This window comes from Hypanus sabinus, unplaced genomic scaffold (genome assembly GCF_030144855.1).
Source record: "Hypanus sabinus isolate sHypSab1 unplaced genomic scaffold, sHypSab1.hap1 scaffold_188, whole genome shotgun sequence".
NCBI lineage: Eukaryota > Metazoa > Chordata > Chondrichthyes > Myliobatiformes > Dasyatidae > Hypanus > Hypanus sabinus.
In genome coordinates, this window is record NW_026779970.1 from 733,545 (window position 1) to 753,312 (window position 19,768).

The window sequence follows — 19,768 nt, forward strand, 5'->3', positions numbered from 1 at the left end:
TGCCAGTACCAATGACATGGGTAGGAAGGGTGATGAGGTCCTGCAAAGTGACTTGAGGGAGTTAGGTGCTAAGTTAAAGGATAGGACCTCCATTGTTGTGATTTCAGGATTCCTACCCGTGTCAGTTGCAGACCAGAAATAGGAAAATCGTGCAGTTTAACACAGGGCTAAGGAGTTGGAGCAGGAGGGACAGCTTCAGATTTTTGGATCATTCCCTTATAGGGAAGGTGGGACCTGTACAGGAGGGATGGTTTGCATCTGAAGCGGAGGGAGAACTAATATACAAGCAGGAATGTTTGCTAGTGCAGCACGGTGGGGTTTAAACTAGAGTTGCAGGGGGATGGGAAGAAGAGTGCCAGAACAAATAGTGGTGTGGTTGTGGAGAAAGATGTTGTCAAGCCTACATAAAAGTCAGGAATTGGAGGTTGACCATGGTGGAACTAATGTTCTCAGTTGTGTATATTTCAATGCAAGGACACTGTAGGAAAGGTGGATGAACTTGGGGCATGGATCACATGTGGAGTGTCCATTGTGTGAGTGGGCCAGTGCTGGAATGACTTTGGCTTATCAGGCTTCAGTGAGGTAAGTATCCGGTAAATTTCTTCTTTATTCTACATTTCTTGTCTGTTAGGGCACAGCCTGTGCAGTGAGAATGGCTCCAGGGGCTGTGTTTTACTCTGTGTGTGAGATGTGGGAGCACTGGGAGACTTCCAGCTTCCAGGATAACCACATCTGCACCAAGCTGCAGCTCCTCAGAGGAACTGAAGCTACAGCCCGGTGACCTTCGGGTCATATGGGAGAATGAGGAGGCGATAGATAGGTTGTCTCCTCTAAGTTGCAGGAGGCAGGTAACTGGGTGACTGTCTGGAGAAGGAAGGAAAATGGATAGCGAGCACAAAGTACCCTTGTGGCCGTTCCTGTCAAGAACAAGTATCCCACTTTGGATACTGTTGGAGGGGATGACCTACCAGGGAGGAGCTGCTAGTGACTGGGTCTCTGGCACTGAATCTGGTGCTGTGGCTCAGAAGAGAAGACAGGTGAAGAGGACAGCAGTAGTGATAGGAGATACCATTGAGGAACAGAGACGGGATTCTGTGGACATGGTAGAGATACCCAGATGGCACAATGCCTCCCAGGTGCCAGGGTTAGAGATATCTTGATTCAAGTCCATGGCATTCTAAAGGGGGAGGGTCCGCAGACAGAAGTCTTGGTACATATTGGAACCAATGGGATAGGTATAGGAAAGGTGATGAGGTGCTGAAGAGAGATTTTAAGGAGTTAGGTAGAAAGTTGAAAAGCAGGTCATCCAGGGTAGTGATCTCTGGATTGCTGCCTGTGCCACGTGCCAGTAAGGGTAAGAACAGGATGATTCACAAATTTGACAGATTGGGTTGAGGAACTGAGGGAGCAGGAGTTTAGATTCCTGGATCATTGGAATCTCTTCTGGGGAAGGTACAACCTGTATAAAAGGTTTGGTTACATCTGAACCCGAAGGGGACCAATATCTTTTCAGACAAGTTTGCTAGAGCTGTTGGGGAAGGCTTAAACTAATTTGGCAGAGTGATGGGAACCAGAGTGATAAGGCTGAGGATGGTGTAGTTAGTTTACAAACAGAGGCAATGTGTAGTGAGACCGCTAGCATGGACAGGCAGATGATAAGGCAAAATTGCAATCAATGGGATGAGTTGCAATGTAAAAGGGATACAGAATTAAAAAGGGTGATGAATACAGGATAGAAGGTGTTATACTTGAATGCATGCAGTATATGGAACTTGAAGCACAGTAGCAGATTAGCAGGTGTGGTGATGTGGGCATCAATGAATTGTGGCCGAAAGGAGACTTTAGCTGAGAGTTAAATGTCCAAGGATGCACATTGGATCGAAAGGACAGGCAGGAAGGCTTGGAGGTTTTGTTAGTAAAAAATTAAATTAAATCATTAGAAAGAGGAGACAAAGGGTTTGAAGGTGGAGAATCGTTAAGGGTAGAGCTAAAGAATTGCAAGGATAAAAAGACCCTAATGGGAGACCTCCAATAGTTGAAAGATGTGGTCTATAAATGGTAATGGGAGATAGAAAACACATGTCAAAAGGGCAATGTTACAAGAATCATGGGGGATTTCAATATGCAGGTAGATTGAGAAAATTAAGTTGGTGCTGGATCAGAAGAGGGGGAATTTGATGTTTTTTTAGAGCAACTCATGGTTGAGCCCACTAGGGGATCAGCTATCCTGGACTGCGTGTTGTGCAATGAACCAGAATTGATTAAAGAGCTTAAGGGAAAGGAACCATTTGAGGCTAATAATTATGATATGATAGAATTCACCCTGCCATTTGAAAAGGAGAAGCTAAAGTCAGATGTATCAGTATTACAGTGGAGTAAAAGTAATTACAGAGGCATAAGAAAGGAACTTGCCAAAATTGAAAAACACTAGCAGGGATGATGGCAGAGCGGCATTGGCTGGAGTTTCTAGAAGCAATTTGGAAGGATTTATAAGCACTGGTGAGGCCTCACTTGGGAGTATCTTAAGGAGTTCTGAACCACTTACCTAAGAAAGGATCTCATGACATTGGAGAGGGTTAAAAGTAGGTTCACAAAAATGATTCCAGCATTGAAAGGCTTATCATATGAGGAGCGTTTGATTGTTCTGGGCTTGTACTTACTGGAATTTAGAAGAATGGAGGAAGATCTCTTTGAAAGCTCTCAGTAGAGTGGCTGTTTCCTATGATGAGGGAGTCTAAGAATAGAGGGACATTTATTTAGAATGGAGATGATGGGGATTTTCTTTAGCCAGTGAGTGGTGAACCTGTGCAATGTGTTGCCACAGGCAGCTGTTGACAGATTCTTGATTAGTTTGGAGAGGAAGGAAGATGGGGAGAAGGCAGGAAATTGGGGCTCTGAGAGATAATGGATCAGCAATAATGAAATGGTGGAGCAGACTTGATGGGCCATTTAGCCTAATTCTGCTCCTATACCTTATGCTCTTATGGTTACAGGAGGGGCAGGACCTACAGCTCAATGTTCTGGAGTTCCATTGATTTAGACAGAACAGGAGGGATTAAAGGGGGAGGGTGGCATTACTAGTCAGGAAAATTTCACGGCAATGCTCAGTCAGGAGAGGCTGGAGAGCTTGTCTTGTGAGGCTTTATGGGTAGAACTGAATAAGAAAGATATGACCATATTAATGAGATTATATTATAGAATACTCATAGTCCATGGTACTTAGAGAAGCAAATTTGTAGAGAGATTACAAAATGTTGCAAGAAACATAAGGTTGTGAGAGTCGGTGATCATAACTTTCCACATATTGATAGGGACTTTCATACTGTAAAAGAACTGGATGGGATAGAGCTTGTTAAATATGTTGAGGAAAATTTCCTTAATCAGTACATAGAAGTCCCAACTAGAGAGTGTGTAATATTAGATCTCCTATTAAGGAATGAGACAGGGCAGGTGCAGATGTTTATGTATGGGAACACGGTGCATCTAGTAATCATTATGCTATTACTTTCAATGTAATTAAGGAAAGGGTAGGTCTAGTCCTCATGTTGTGATTCTACATTGGAAAAAGGCTAATTTTGATGATATCAGAAAGGACTGGCAAGTGTGGATTGGGACAGGTTGTTTTCTGGCAAAGGTGTACTTGGTAAGTTGGAGGCCTTCAAAAGTGAAATTTTGAGAGTATGGAGTTTGTATGTTCCTATCAGAATAAAGAACAAGGATTAAGGTTTGAGGGCCAGGAATCCCCAATGTGTTCCCTCGGACCCTGTGGGAGGTAAGTGCAGAAATTGCAGGGGCCTGAGCAAAGAAATTTATAACATCCTTAAGCCATGTGTGAGCTGCCGGAGGATTGGAGGATAGCTAATGTTTTTCTGTTGTTTAAGAAAGGCCAGGAAATTATAGGCCAGAGAGCCTGGCATCAATAGTGGGTAAGTTATTGGAAGGTATTCTGAGGGACCAGATACATAAGTATTTGTTTAGACAGGGACTGATTACGATAGTCACCATGGCTTTGAGCGTGGTAAGTCGTACCTAACCAATCTTACAAAGTTTGTCAATGAAGTTACCAGGCAAGGTTAGGCAAGGCTGTGCATGTTGCCTACATGAACCTTAGGAAGGCCTTTGACAGGGGGACCCATAGGAAGTTGGTGAAGGTTCAATTGCTTGGCATTCGAGATAAAGTAGTAAGTAAATTAGATTAGACATTGGTTGTGCAGAAGAAGCCAGACAGTGGTTACCCCTCTGACTGAAAGCCTGTGACTCGTGGTGTGCCACACTCATTAGTGTTGGCACATTGTTGTTTGTTATCTATATCTATATGACTTGGATGATAATGTTGTAAACTAGATCAGCAAATTGGCAGATGACATCAAGATTGAGGGTGTAGTGGACAGTAAAGAAGACTATCAAAGTTTCCGGCAGGATATGGTCCAGCTGGTGAAGTGAACTGAAAAATGGCAGATGAAATTTAAGGCAGAGAAGTGTGAGGTGTTGCACTTTGGGGGGACCAATCAGGGTGGGTCTTATACGGTGTGTAGCAGGGCATTGAGGAATGTGGTAGAACAAAGGAATCTGGGACTACAGATCCATAATTCCTTGAAAGTGGCATCACAGAAGGTAGGGTTGTAAAGGAAGCTTTTGGCTCATTGGCCTTTTTTAAAAATTTATCTATCTATCTATCTATCTATCTATCTATCTATCTATTTATTTATTTATTTATTTATTTATTTATTTAATTTTTAGAAAATTACAAAGAATAAATGTAATGATAAAATAGTAAGAAAGAGAAAAAATATTTACCCTCCCCCCACAGCCCTTGTCTAAAGAGAGAGAAAAAAGAAAGAAAGAAGAGAAAGATTGCCTGGATATCGGAGGATCCCCACATGCTCCATGGAGTTCAAAATAATTTTAATTTTAATTTTTACTTTCCCCAATTACTTTATAATTTTACCTTCAGAGGACCTATGTATTTAATTCTATCTTTTGTGGGTATGGGAGCCAAATTTTTGAAAATATATCATATTCATTTCTTAGATTGTATCTAATTTTTTCAAGTGGAATACAACTATATATCTCATTATTCCAACGATCCATAGTTAAATATAAATCAGATTTCCAAGTAACTGCAATAACTTTTTTGGTTACTGCCAATGCAATTTTTATAAATTTTTTCTGATACTTATTCAATTTAAGTTTCGGTACCGTCCTTTCAATGTCTCCTAATAAAAATAATATTGGAGTTGTACTCCAGTAATTTCTTCCAATAAAAGTCTTAGATTTATCCAAAATGATTGAATTTTAAAACAAGACCAGGTAGAATGTAAAAAAAGTACCAATTTCTTGATTACATCGAAAACATTGGTCAGACATATTTGAATTTAATCTATTTATTTTCTGTGGTGTTATATATAATTGATGTAAAAAATTATATTGTACTAATCTAAGTCGAGCATTTATTGTATTTATCATACTATCAGAACATAATCTTGACCAGCTTTTTCCATCAATTTTAATATTCAAATCAGATTCCCATTTTTGTCTTGATTTATGAATTCCTGATTTAATTGTCTGTTTTTGAATCAAATTGTACATACAGGATGTAATTTTTTTAATTTTTCCTTTTTGAATTAATATTTCTATTTCACTAGGTTTTGGCATCAACATTGTTTGACCCAGCTTTTCTCGTAAATAAGCCTTTAATTGAAAATAACAGAAAAGAGTGTTGTTTGATATTTTATATTTATTTTTTAATTGATCAAACGACATCAATATACCTCCTTCAAAACAATCACCTATATATTTAATCCCCTTTTGGAACCAATTATGTAAAAGTTTATTATCCATTGTAAAAGGAATAAGCCTATTTGGAATTAAAGTTCTTTTTGCTAATAAAGATTTCTTTATCTCATCGTCCATATTTACCTTATTCCATAAATCAATCGTGTCTTAATATAGGAGATTCTTTTTTTTCCCGTATCTATTTGGATTCCCATTTATATATAAAATCGTCTGATATATTTTCTCCTATCTTATCTAATTCTATTCTAATCCATGCCAGTTTTTCTTCATCAAAAAAAGACGCAATAAATCTAAGTTGATTTGCTTTAAAATAACTCTTAAAATTTGGAAGTTGTAACCCTCCTAAATCAAATTTACATGTCAATTTTTCCAATGATATTCTTGACATATTTCCTTTCCATCATTGGCCTTCTTAAATCAATACTTTGAGTACAGGAGTTAGAACGTTATGTTGAAATTGTTTAAGATGTCGGTGAGGTCTAATTTGAAATATTGTGTCCAGTGGGTGACCAAAACTGGAGGTGTATGCAAGGCTATGTTCTGGGTGCAGGTCAATGGTCTAGGCCAGGGGTCGGCAACGTTTATCACTGAAAGAGCCAATATGGACCCATTTCCCACAGAAAAGAAAACACTGGGAGCCACAAAATGAAATAACACTGCATACAACGGGGGTTTTTTTTGCCTTTATGCTATGTATAAACAAACTATAATGTGTTGCATTTATGAAATTGATGAACTCCTGCAGAGAAAACGAAATTACATTTCTGCATGCAACAAAAACATTTTGAACTCCGATAAAAAAGACGTTGGGTTGAAGGTTACTCCATAGTTAGCCTACCTTGGATCGAAGAATTAAAAGAAAGCGCGCACTGGCGGGTGTCAGGCATTGGCAGTTGTGATGTATATTAATAGCGATAAAAAAACACGTTGTAGCGGTGTGCTACACGCAGCGCTAAAATAAAGACTGCAGTCAAAGGTAACTTTATTCGAACTAAACAGCCTTGCTTTAAAGCCTCCCTCAACCCGTCCCCGTGGGCGTGGATGCTCCAAAAGACACATACTCACAAACCCCCGTAGGCTATCTCCCTTAGCCGGAACGGTGGCTAATTGTGAGCCGGTTCGGATGTGCCAGGAAACAGTGTCTCTGCAAAGTTTTCAGATTGTACAAGATCACCATAATCTTCAAATTCCGAATTACATTTCAAAAGCTAACAAACCACGGGGAGCCGCATCACAGAGATCAAAGAGCCGCATGTGGCTCTGAAGCCGCAGGTTGCCGATCTCTGGTCTAGGCTGATTAATGGTTCAGCACAGACTAGACTGGCCTAAGGGCCTTTCTCTATGCTGTAGTGTTCTATAAGTCAAAAAATACAACATCTTTCATATTTGAACATAAGCACTGTCATCCGTTTCTTGAATCAACCTGAAAAACCTCAACAACACCTCAGGGAATATATTTTTCTTCCCTCAGTCTTGCACAGGTATTTTTACGTTTTGTGTATTGTTCAGTTTACACACAAATAAATCATGTTAATTTAAGTTTGTTAACTTATATTCCTCCTTGTCTTCTAATGTACAATGCTGTTGCTGCAAAAATCTGATCTTCTTGCATTTATAATCTTATGTATGACTGTGACAACAATAAACATGAAGTTGAACTTTCTCGCCGTAACTAGATTTCAGTTGCAAGTAACTCTGGAGTTCTTCCAGAGGGCCTTGCTACGAGGGTCAATTCCCGGCTGGGCTCCTCCATTATAAGGCAGAACTAATGCACGGCATTTATGCCTGAGAGTGCATGCAGTTGACAGTGACTTTGAAGAGCTGAGCAATTCGTATCAATTACCCTTCATTCTGAAAGTTCTAAAGTGTGGGAAAAGTCCTGTGTGGCAAGTGGATTGCTGTTCAGCAGTGTTACCAGAGCAGATGAGTTATGCACATCAGGTTGGCATTCAAAAGATAGGGAGATATGTTGACTGATTAATGTTTAAAGTCCACAATTACTAAAAACAGTGATATCCCTCATGACACTACAGTTGAGGATCATTTTCAGCCAATACAATTGCAAGTTCATGATGAGTTTCAATTGATGGAACTACAGAAGTGGGAACATGGCATTTTGATCAGTTTGCAACAGCTGGGTCTCATAACTCAGTGAGATGTTCTTCTATCATCACATCACATAAGTTCTTTCTCATTCAAGTCTGGCAATTTCAGTCCCTCACATAAAGCAGTTCTCTGAGGCAAAGGCCAGTGTGAAGCAAATGTTTGATTTTTTTATGTGACTTCAATTTCTACAGTAACTATTGTAAGGGCCAAGTAAGCTAAGAATAATAATTGTGAGATTATTAATAATGAATAACACATGTTAATAATTAGAGGCCATACACTACAATTGCCAGAAAACATTAGAGTTATACCACAACTCTAAATATTTCACAATTACATGACCCAGTAAAATAAGGACATACAGTAATTTTTAAAGGGGGGGGAGGGGGGGAGAGGGAGAGGGAGAGGGAGAGGAGAGAGAGAGAGAGAGAGAGAGAGAGAGAGAGAGAGAGAGAGAGAGAGAGAGAGAGAGAGAGAGAGAGAGAGAGAGAGCACGCGCGCCTGTGGTATGTCAGATACCGGGTGAACGCGTAGTTTTTGGAGTACTACAAGTCTGTGTCTTTGCTGTTGCTTTTGCTCATGCCTGAGTGCTCAGTGGAGGGTGCCGATGCTTTTTTTGCTGGTGGGAGGGGGGTGATTGTTGCTTGCTGCTGCTTACGTAAGGGAGGGAGGGACATTGCAAGGGACTTTGGGGTTCTAACATTTAACTGTCATTCATTCTTTGGAGCACTCCTCTGTTTTCGTGGATGGTTGCGAAGAACGAGCATTTCAGGATGTATATTGTGTACATTTCTCTGACATTAAATGTACCTTCGAAACCTTTGAATCTTACCATGTCCAGTCTTAATCAAAAATGGCAGTGGCAACTTTTCTCAGATAGGCATAGCATGGTTCATAAGATGACACCAGCGTGATTTATTTCTGCACTATGATGTATATTTTTTGCCCAAAATGAAATTGCCTTTGAACACTGGTTATGCCTTGAGAATCTGTTATGAAAAAGTAAAATAATACATAAAATGAAAACTATCTCATCTTTGAGGTCAAATAGGAATTTAAGAAAAACCATATTATTTTGTTATTTTACTATTTCCTCACAATATAAGCGCTGTCTGTTTGTGTCCAGTGGTGGACCAGTGCTGGTGACATATTTTTAGGCCTAACATTGGTGATCTGTATTCAGCTCTGTGCCAGATTATGCCTGGTACAGAAACCTCAAGCCTATTGACATGAATGATGGTTGTAGACCATGACAAAGAAATGGATAAATACTGTAAATCCCTCTTTGTAATTAATTACAATTAATTAATATTTTAATTGTTTTAAAGTGCTTTGATTATTTTTAGCAATAATCTCATTTTTGATTGTTATAAGTGCTTCAATAACATATCAAAGCCAGTGATTTGCAAGATTAGGGACATCAGAGGAGACTGAATATTAATAGGTGGCCCACCATTCAGCTTTAGGTAAACCTGGAGGAAAAGGAAGACAAGCTTTGGACTCCACTTAGAATTCCCAGCTAACATCATCGAACCTTATTCAAGCTATGAAACTTCATGCTACAAAGTCTATAGTTAGTCCAGATCTGTTCACTGGACGATGCGGTGTTTAACCGAGCACATTCATGCAAATCACAATCAGTTTTGACAGTCTCTCTTCTCTAAAGTAATGCTTAATCTGTGATATTTCCTTGGTCATACATATAATACTAACTTAAATACACACATTTTTTTTGGATAAACCTACAATGGCATCCAAAAAAAAAGAGCAGATCCAATGTGATTATTTGGAATTTGTGAGCCATTAAGGATGAACTTGTCCTTTTCATTCCACGTGACAATGAGTATAGGAACAGTGTGAGGTGAAAGATAACTGCGAGGCTGAGGGATTGGAGCAGGGGGCAGGAATTCAGATTTCTAATTCATTGGGACCTCTTTTGGGACACGCGTGACCTGTACAAAAAGGACAGGTTGCACTTAAATACCAGGGAGACCAATATCCTGGCGGGAAAGTTTGCTAAGGCTATTGGGGAGAGTTTAAACTAGAATTGCTGGGAGGTGGGAACCAAGCTGAAGAGATAGAGGAAGGGGCAGTTGACTCACAAATAGAGAAAACTTGGGAGACAATGCGAGAGGGAGGATAGGCAGGTGATAGAATAGGGATATGCTCAGAGCGATAGTTTGAGATGTGTCTATTTTAATGGGAAAAGCATCGTGAACAAAGCAGATGAACTTAGAGCGTGGATCAATACTTGGAGCTATGATGTGGTGGCCATTACAGAGACTTGGATGGCTCAGGGGCAGGAATGGTTACTTCGAGTGCCAGGCTTTAGATGTTTCATAAAGGACAGGGAGGGAGGCAAAAGAGGTGGGGGCATGGCACTGCTGATCAGAGACAGTGTCACGGCTGCAGAAAAGGAGGAAGTCATGGAGAGTTTGTCTACTGAGTCTCTGTGGGAAACAAGAAGGGGTCAATAACTCTACTGGGTGTTTTTTATAGACTACCCAACAGTAAGAGGGACATCAAAGAGCAGATAGGGAGACAGATTCTGCAAAGTTGTAATAATGACAGAGTTGGCATGGTGGGAGATTTTAATTCCCAAATATTGATTGGCATCTCCCTAGACTGAGTGGTTTAGATGGGGTGGAGTCTGTCAGGAGTGTTCAGGAAGGCTTTTTTGACACAATATGTTGATAAGCCTACAAGAGGAGAGGCTGTACTGATCTGGTATTGGGAAATGAACCTGGTCAGGTGTCAGGTCTCTCAGTGGGAGAGTATTCTGGAGATAATGATCACAATTTTATCTCCTTTACCATAGCAATGGAGAGGGATAGGAACAGAGAATTTAGGAAAGTGTTTAATTGGACTGAGGGGAGATATGAAGCTACCAGGCAGTAACTTGGAAGCATAAATTGGGAACAGATATTCTCAAGGAAATGTTTGGCAGAAATGTGGCAAATGTTCAAGGGATATTTGTGTGGCATTCTTCCAATGAGACAAGGAAAAGATGGTAGGGTACAGGAACCGTGGTGTACAAAGGCTGTTGAAAACCTAGTCAAGAAGAAAAGAAAACCATATGAAAGGTTCAAAAAACTAGGTAATGATAGAGATCTGGAAGATTATAAGGTGAGCAGTATGGAGTTTAAGAATGAAATTAGGAGAGCCAGAAGGAGCCATGAGAAGACCTTGGTGAGCAGGGATAAGGAAAACCCCAAGGCATTCAACAAGTATTTAAACAGCAAGTGGATAAGACGTGAAAGGATAGGAGCTATCAAGTGTGACAGTGGAAAAATGTGTATGGAACTGGAAGAGATAGCAGAGGTACTTAATGAAGACATTGCTTCAGTATTCACTATGGAAAAGGATCTTGGCAATTATAGGGATGACTTACAGCAGATTGAAAAGCTTGAGCATATAGACATTAAGAAAGAGGATGTGCTAAAGCTTTTGGAAAGCATCATGTTAGATAAGTCTCCGGGACTGGATGAAATGTACCCCAAGCTACTGTGGGAGGTGAGGGAGGAGATTGCTGAGCCTCTGGCGATGATCCTTGCATCATCAATGGGGACGGGACAGGTTCTGGAGGATAGGTGGGTTGAAGATGTTGTTCCTTTATTCAAGAAAAGGAGTCGAGATAGCCCAGGAAATTCTAGACCAGTGAGTCTTACCTCAGTGGTTGGTAAGTTGATGGAGAAGATCTTGAGAGGCAGGATTTATGAGAGGCATAATATGATTAGGAATAGTCAGCATGGCTTTGTCAAAGGCAGGTCGTGCCTTACGAACCTGATTGAATTTTTTGAGAATGTGACTAAACACATTGATGAAAGTAGAGCAGTAGATGTAGTGTATATGGATTTTAGCAAGGCATTTAATAAGGTTCCCCAGGCAAGGCTTGTTGAGAAAGTAAGGAGGCATGGGATCCAAGGGGACCTTTTTTTTGTGGATCCAGAATCGGCTTTGTCACAGAAAGCAAAGAGTAGTTGTAGAGGGGTCATATTCTACATAGAGGTCGGTGACCAGGGGTGTGAACTCAAGGATTTGTTCTAGGACCTCTTCTCTTTGTGATTTTTATAAATAAGGAAGTGGAGGGATGGATGGAATAGATTTGCTGATGATATAAAAGTTGGAAGTGTTGTGGATAGTGTGCAGGGTTGTCAGAGGTTACAGCGGGACACCAGTAGGATGCAAAACTGGGCTGAGAAGTGGCAGATGGAGTTCAACCCAGATAAGTGTGAAGTGGTTCATTTTGGTAGGTCAAATATGATGGCAGAATATAGTATTAATGGTAAGACTCTTGGCAGTGTGGAGGATCAGAGGGATCTTGGGATCCACGTCCATAAGACACTCAAAGCTGCTGTGCAGGTTGACTGTGTGATTAAGAAGGCATACAGTGCAATGGCCTTCATCAATCGTGGGATTGAGTTCAAGAGCCAAGAGGTAATGTTACAGCTATATAGGACAATGGTCAGACCCCACTTGGAGTACTGTGCTCAATTCTGGTCACCTCGCTAAAGGAAGGATATGGAAACTATAGAAAGGGTGCAGAGGAGATTTACAAGGAATTTGCCTGGATTGGGGAGCATGCCTTATGATAATAGGTTGAGTGAATGCTGCCTTTTCTCTTTGGAGCGACAGAGGGTGAGAGGTGACCTGGTAGAGGTATACAAGATAATGAGAGGCATTGATCGTGTGGATAGTCAGAGGCTTTTTCCCAGGGTTGAAATGGCTAATGTGAGAGGACACAGGACACAGAGGACAAGGTGCTTGGAAGTAGGTACAGAGGAGATTGCAGAGTTAAGATTTTGATGCAGAGAGTGGTGAGTGTGTGAAATGGGCGTGGAATACGATAGGGTCTTTTAAGAAACTCCTGGATAGGTACATGGAGGTTAGTAAAATAGAGGGCTATGGGTAACCCTAGGTAAGTTCTAAAGTAAGTACATGTTTGGCACAGCATTGTGGGCCGAAGGGCTTGTACTGTGCTGTAGGTTTTCTATGTTTCTATTCCACCCAAACATTCAAAACGTATTCCTTGCAGATCTTAATGTTATAATTTGCATTGGAAATAGGCTATTTTTCTTGAAAAGAAATGCTAATGGGTTGGTTAAGAACTCATTTAATGGCACTGCAGTATGGTTCCTAACAGAATTTTATTCTTGTTGCATTTCAGCAGATGTAATATGGGATACCATATCATCTAAATGCCAAAAGATCGACAGCTTGTTTCTGAGAGAATAGTTGAGTGAAATCAGTTTTAACCATGCAAGCAATGACCCATTAGAAATGCCTGGAATTAAAGTAAATCTCTTGCCATCCTTTGTTATCAGAATCAGATTTAATATCACCAGCATATGTCAACTTCACGGCAGCTTTGCAATGAAATATTTGATAGAGAAAAAACTGAGTTATATTAAGTATATATTTATATGTGTCTATTAAATAGTTTAAGTAATGCAAAGAAATAGAAATAGAAAAGTACTGAGGTAGTATTCATGGGGTTCAATGTCCATTTGGAAATCGCATGTCAGAGGGGAAGAAGTTGTTCCTGAATCACTGAGTGTGTGTCTTCAGGCTTCTGTACCTCCTCCCTGATGGTTACAGTGTGAAGAGGGCATGTCCTGGGTGGTGGAGTTGACAGATACTGCCTATGCAAGCTGATATAAATGTAATGTTCCCGCTTTATAGTTTCATAATGTAAAACTCATCATGAACTTGTAATGGTTTGTTATTTTATTGGCTTAAAATGACCCTCAACTGTAGTGTCATGAGGGTTATCACAGATTTTAAAGATTGTTGACTTTAAATATGAATCAGTCAGCACATTTCCCCATATTTACAAAGCCAGCTCGATGTGCATAACTCATCTGCTCTGGTTACACTGCTGACTGTTGATGCTGAACAATAATCCACTTGCCACGCAGGACTTTTCCCATACTTTTATTCCTAAACTTTCCCAGTGAAGGGTAATTGATTGCAAATTGCACAGCTCTTCACTGTCACTGTAAGCTGCATGAACTCTCAGACACAAATGCAATGCATTTGTTAAACCATAATAGAAGACCACACAATTATTTTAACTTAAACTTGCAAGCGCCTCAGTGCTTGATTACCGTTGTGGAAGGAGGGGCTGGATAAAATATTTTAAAATCCCACATGCTCCACTCCAGGGGCTCCAAAAAGCATTTCAGTATAGTTCACTTACCTCTTCTTGCTATCTCTCTTTGCTGACTTCTCCAGAACTACCCTGCGCCTTAAATAGTCATTCTGAAATTCACTGGATCTTGCAGTGTGTTCTTTAATCAAGTCTGTGGTTTTCTTGTGGTGTTTCTTCACCAACTCCTTCATTTCTTTGTAATGTTTCTTTTGAAGTTTCACAAATGCCTTCTGTTGTCGCAACTCTTCCACGGTCTGGGCTTCCACTTCTGCAGAGGTTTATACAAAACCATTTTATCATGTTAAATGCTTTCCACCTTCATTAAGTGCCTTAGTGCAAATTCCCAGTTTGCTGAATAAACCAATCACCACATTGTATCCCTGGAGAGAGCTTTGTAATAATGAGATTTACTTCGAGCACGTGAACACATGAAGGCGAGATTCTTTGCAGGTCCAATTAGAAAGAGCAGGATTGTATGACTAATTGGGCAACTCTCTCAAAGCACAGTAGGGGTTAAGATGAGCTTCTTCCGTCCTAAATCATTCTTATAATGAAGAAATAATCATACATATTTGCATCCACTGAAGTAGCATTTTAAAGTTACTAACTTTTTCTCAAAATCTTTACAAACTTAAACATGTCCTTTGAAGTCTTGCACAGGATGTTATTCATTGAACTATATTCTTGCCGTCACTGTGCAAGGCATCAACAGATTAAAGATATATAGTGATCACAGTTCGCATGTGCTTTAACTTTGTCTTCGTAGATTTCCTAAACCTCTATGCATGCAATATATATTTGTGAATACTTTTCTCTCAAAACTGCTTCAACACTGAGCATACAGCTTGAGCAATTTGCAGAGTGGATATGAATTAAGCATGCACAATTTCTACTGATGACAGAAATTTATTTTGCCTTCTAATGTCACAGTGCTTCAGCGGCGCAGCTAGTTTAGCTGTACCTTCACAGCTCTGACATCACCAGCCTGTCTGCACGCAGCTTGTATGATCTCCCAGTGATTGCATGAGTTTCCTTTGGGCGCTTGGGATTCTTCCCACATCCTAAAGATGGGAAGATTTGCAGGTTAATTGGTAGGTAAATTGCTCATGCGGTGTGGGTGACTGGTGGAATTTTGGGGGAGAGGAACAGAATGTAGGGAGAATAAGAAAAAAGGAGATTAATGCAGGGTGAATATAAAATGTGTGGTTAATAGTGCATTTTTGATGGGGCAAAGGTGCTTTGGTGCTGTATCACTCCATGACTCGATTTGTCTTCCTACTCTTGGGTATTTAAAAAAATCTAGAACCTTGAACAGATGTGGAGTGACAAGTGACTTTCCTTTAACATAATAAAATAGTGCCTTTAGATGCATTAAAATAGCTCGACAATTTTCTGCCTCGATGTACATACACAGGTGATAATATTTTGAAGATGGATCCATAATCATTAAGTACGCTTTTTATGTATCATATTTTTACTTAAAATGCCTACAGTTGATGGAAAAACCTTTTCTTATTCATTTTGAAAGAAAAAACTCAATAAAGTAAAGAGGGTGAGTGGGCCACCAGCGCACAACTTCATTGTCACAGAATTGATACATAATCTCTCTCTTTTTGCCCACAACTAAAAAGACTGTATCTTTTTTTTATCAGATGGAAAATGTCCATTTATTAAACGTCATTATCATATACCATATGTAGATTTGGTCGTTTACCACATGCATGTTTGTTAAATCGCTTTTTTATCTGCCATATGTACTTTCTCATACAGTAGGTAAACCTTTTTATTGAATCTGCGCTGTCTAATTTGTAAATATGTTAGTTTGAATACATACAATTAATTTAGAACATTTCCACTATGAATTTTAATATGCACTCAGTAAGTATTCGGTTTGCTACTCTGCCTCTAATTTCCTTTTCTTACTTTATCAGGAGGTTTCTGAGCTGCAACTTTTTAAATGCCACACAAAATTTTAATAACTTACCGGACAAGACACTTTGAACAAGATCTTCTGCTTTACCAGTTGCTTTGACTGTGGCTAATACATGAAAAGAGACTTTTGATTAATAGATGCTTCATAAATTGTTGGTAAAAGCTTATTTCCTGATGGTTTTTCAGCTGCAAAAGTCCATTAAAAATACTTACCTGGGGCTGGTTGAATCTGGGTAGCTTGTGTGGAGGGTTTGGAGGTTAGACCAGGCGTGGGACTCACACCGTTTTCTGCTGGAGCAGGCTTCGGGTCAGCATTAGGTTCTGTAGGAACTTCACCAGGTTCAGCCTGGGAGAAAGATGCAAAAGGTTACCTATCTTTCAGAACAAAGGAATCCACCAATCACACTGGAAACTGCCTGAAAACAAGTTCATTACATTTTGGTTTAGGAAAAACCTGCAGGATTCTGGAAAAGCACCCCAAACTGGCAGAAGCTCCAAACATAAAACGATGCCACATTACACAATGCTCATTGGTAATATTTTGCTCATGAGAAAGAACAAGTTGGTAATATTCATCTCAAATAAAGCTGTCTGGATAAAGCTGACAGGACGGCACCCCTGTCCTGCTGCAAAACCTGTCAGCACGGTTGTGATATCCAAGTTTTTGAAACACGCTTCAACATTCTATATCCTGTAAATCGCTCCTTCACTGCTTCTTTTGGTAGCTTTACATTGGCGACAGCTGAATGCTGGATATATTGCCAAATCTACAGTAGCTAAACTACATCCACACATTTCAATGTCCTTTAAAACAAAAACTCGCCAGTTCTCTATAGGCAGCGCAGTTCCTGTGATGGCTAAACTCTGATGACCAGTTACCATGGCGCCTGACTGAGTGGTCCTGTGTGCTTGGATTTGATCCTCAGGCAGCTTTCCCCTTGCTCCTCGATGGTAATTACAGGCAATGAGCAAGAAATAAAATAAAGCTCCTGCAAACTGTTATCTAGTCCTTCAGTGCTGGGACTTTTGATTAAATTTCATAGGCAGAAATAGCTCAGATAAATCTGTCATTTTATGATGCATGGCCGAATGATTAATTGTATATTTATCAGAGATTAACAGCAAAGCCATTTTTATATACTTGCAAAAGAGAAAAGGTCAACTCACGAACATTACATTGCTGTCCATTTTATGCCCTTCTCCCTGATACCTACCCTGATTCTTTTTAACAAGCTTAATGTTCTGGAACAAAGGAGATATTGCTGACATCTGCAACTTAATTTGGAAATGAAATAATAGTAGATGATTGAATATATAAAGTTATTTTTATTTAGGACGACACAACCCTTTAAATGCTTTCTACAGTTCAGGTAAATCAATTTCAGATTGGCTTCAGCTTTTACTGCTTAAACAATTTGAGAACAGTCTCCAAAATTAATGTTTTTTTTTGGGGAGTAGGAATTGGGAAACAGTTAGGATGTTGTGGCTTTACCAATGAGATGGTTTGATATTCTGCTTTTTATCTGATTTATTTTCCTCAGAGGCACCAGGCCTCATACACTTCCACTGGTGGTGTTATAAAAATAAGCAGTGGCTACTTTACCCTGTAATAAAATGCCATGGAACGGTTATGGTTTCATAACCCCTCCACCAAAAAAAAAAATCACAGTTTTTAACTTGAACCCGGATCTGGGATCCCAGTATCTTCAGATCTAAGGAGTGTGTTATGAAGAGGGATTATATTGTACCACCATTGAACTGAACAGTACAGGCAGGACCTGCAAACAGGCATGCATGGAAAGACTGGGGTAAGGTTTCCAGAGGGTCTTTTGGCATCCTAGCAACAGTGGATGAGTTCAGAGAAGCATTTTTAAATTACGATACGATTTATATTAAAACGATGCTGTGAGCTGTTAGTTGGGAACACCCTGCCTGAGAGGATGAGAATATATGAACTTATATGAATATATGAATAGATGAGCCTATAGAACAGCAACTGCCATAGAAGAACTAGGTACATATTTCAAAAGGGAATAATTCTAAAAGAAAGCAGTGGAAGGAGCACAGGACATTAGTTCGCTGTTGCAGTGGCCTGAAAGTGATCCATCTGCACTACCTCAGAACCTGTTTGATGTAAAAACCCTGAGAACACACCTCATTACTTGATCAGCCAGACCTGGACTTCAAACCGACACATTTAAATGAGTGAAGTTTGCTATTTGGTAAAACAGCTGTGTACGCACATAAGCTCAACGGTTCTATCACATTTGCACAGAGTACTAGAAGCTCCACATTTATATAGTAGCTGGCAACAAACAAATGGCTGAAGGGACTCAGTGGGTCAGCAGCACTGGTGGGGTGACTGAGCTGTCGGCATTTCAGGTCAAGACCTTCTATCAGGACCTGCAAATGCTGGTATCTGGAGCAACAGACAAAATGCTGGAGGGACTTGGTAGGTCAGGCTAAATCAGTGGACAAAAATAGACAGTCAACATTTCAAGTTGAGACCCTTCATCAGAACAGTCAGCCTTGGCTATATAATATTACCAGCTCCATCTAGTCACCTATCCCCAGATTCCATTAACCCTAACCCAAATGTCCACTGTCACACAGTCTTATTCTCCCCTAACTAATTGAAAACCAGACCCTTTATTACATAATGGGATGATTCCAGTCCATCAGTCAGATAGCCTTTTACACTACTGTTAATGTAAAAACAGTGGGTTTATTTTTTTGCTTTAAGCGCTCTATCAGTAATGTCCCGGTGACCAAGAGCACTGGAGACTCCAGAGCAATCTTGGAGGAACTGCCAATCCTAAACAGCCTTCTGGAGTTGGTGTTTGGAACACAACACTGCTGGCCATGCCACTCTGCGGCCTGCTTCACGAACAGGTGAATAACACATTTCGCATCCAGTTTGGCATAAACGTACATAGCAAGTCACCAACCATGTCGCAGTGCTTGAAAGGTCAGCAAGAAAATAGACTTCTATATGTTAAGTAGAGGATCAAGACAATTATTCAATGAATACAGATTTTCAAAAGCAACAGACTCCCCAGACACCATAGAATAGGCTGGGATACTCACAATTCCAAGAGCTGATCTGTCTTCTTCTGGTTGCTGGTTGTCAGCCAGGTTGTGATCCAATTTAATGGTGGTCATTGTTTGAGGCATATCATCACCCCCTGGCATTGCATGCATGGCCTTTATCAAAATGGGGGAATTCTGAAGTGTTTTTCCAGTCTCTTTTCAAAAGCTCTGAGTCACCAAAATTCTTCAGTTATCATTAGAGCTATTGAGTCATGTTTCCTGGCAACCACCAGAAGTAGTCTTTCTAGCCAATCACCTATCACAAATCATCTTCAAGAGGCTTTTTAACATACCTCACTGGTCTATGGATACAACTATAAAAGCAGGTGCAGCTAAACCTCCTCAAATAATAGGTAAATTTAACAAAACGAGTTGCAGTGACACAGTGCCTTTCACAGACTCTGAAGCCCGTAAGTGTGTTTCAGTGAATACAGCACTGTATTCTGCTGCACTGCCACACTAAAGCCTGCAGCAACCAATTTGCACACATCAAGCTCACCCGAGCAGAATATTTGTACTATCGAGGAAGTTAAGTTTTGAACAGGATAACTCCACGACGATAATTTGAAATAGTTTCATGCGCTATTTCACATCTGTCCCAGGAGAGGATAAGGACTCTGATCACTACCCTATCTAAATGAGGACACCCGAGACAGTGCGCTATACCGCTATACCGGAATGCCCATCTAGACC

General features: G+C 40.1%; 1 protein-coding gene across 2 annotated transcripts in view; it reads right to left on the minus strand.

The window, feature by feature from the left end:
* Positions 1-19,151, minus strand: part of LOC132387458 (1-phosphatidylinositol 4,5-bisphosphate phosphodiesterase beta-1-like) — a 96,513-nt gene extending 77,362 nt beyond the window's left edge. For both annotated transcript variants that reach the window (XM_059959820.1, XM_059959822.1), the window contains exons 1-4: positions 19,073-19,151; positions 16,199-16,331; positions 16,038-16,091; positions 14,102-14,321 (exon numbers count right to left, since the gene is read on the minus strand). In XM_059959820.1, coding sequence (XP_059815803.1) covers positions 14,102-14,321; positions 16,038-16,091; positions 16,199-16,331; positions 19,073-19,147 — 482 coding nt within the window. In that variant the 5' untranslated portion in view covers positions 19,148-19,151. The remainder of the gene's footprint in view (positions 1-14,101; positions 14,322-16,037; positions 16,092-16,198; positions 16,332-19,072) is intronic.
* Positions 19,152-19,768: the final 617 nt, after the last annotated feature.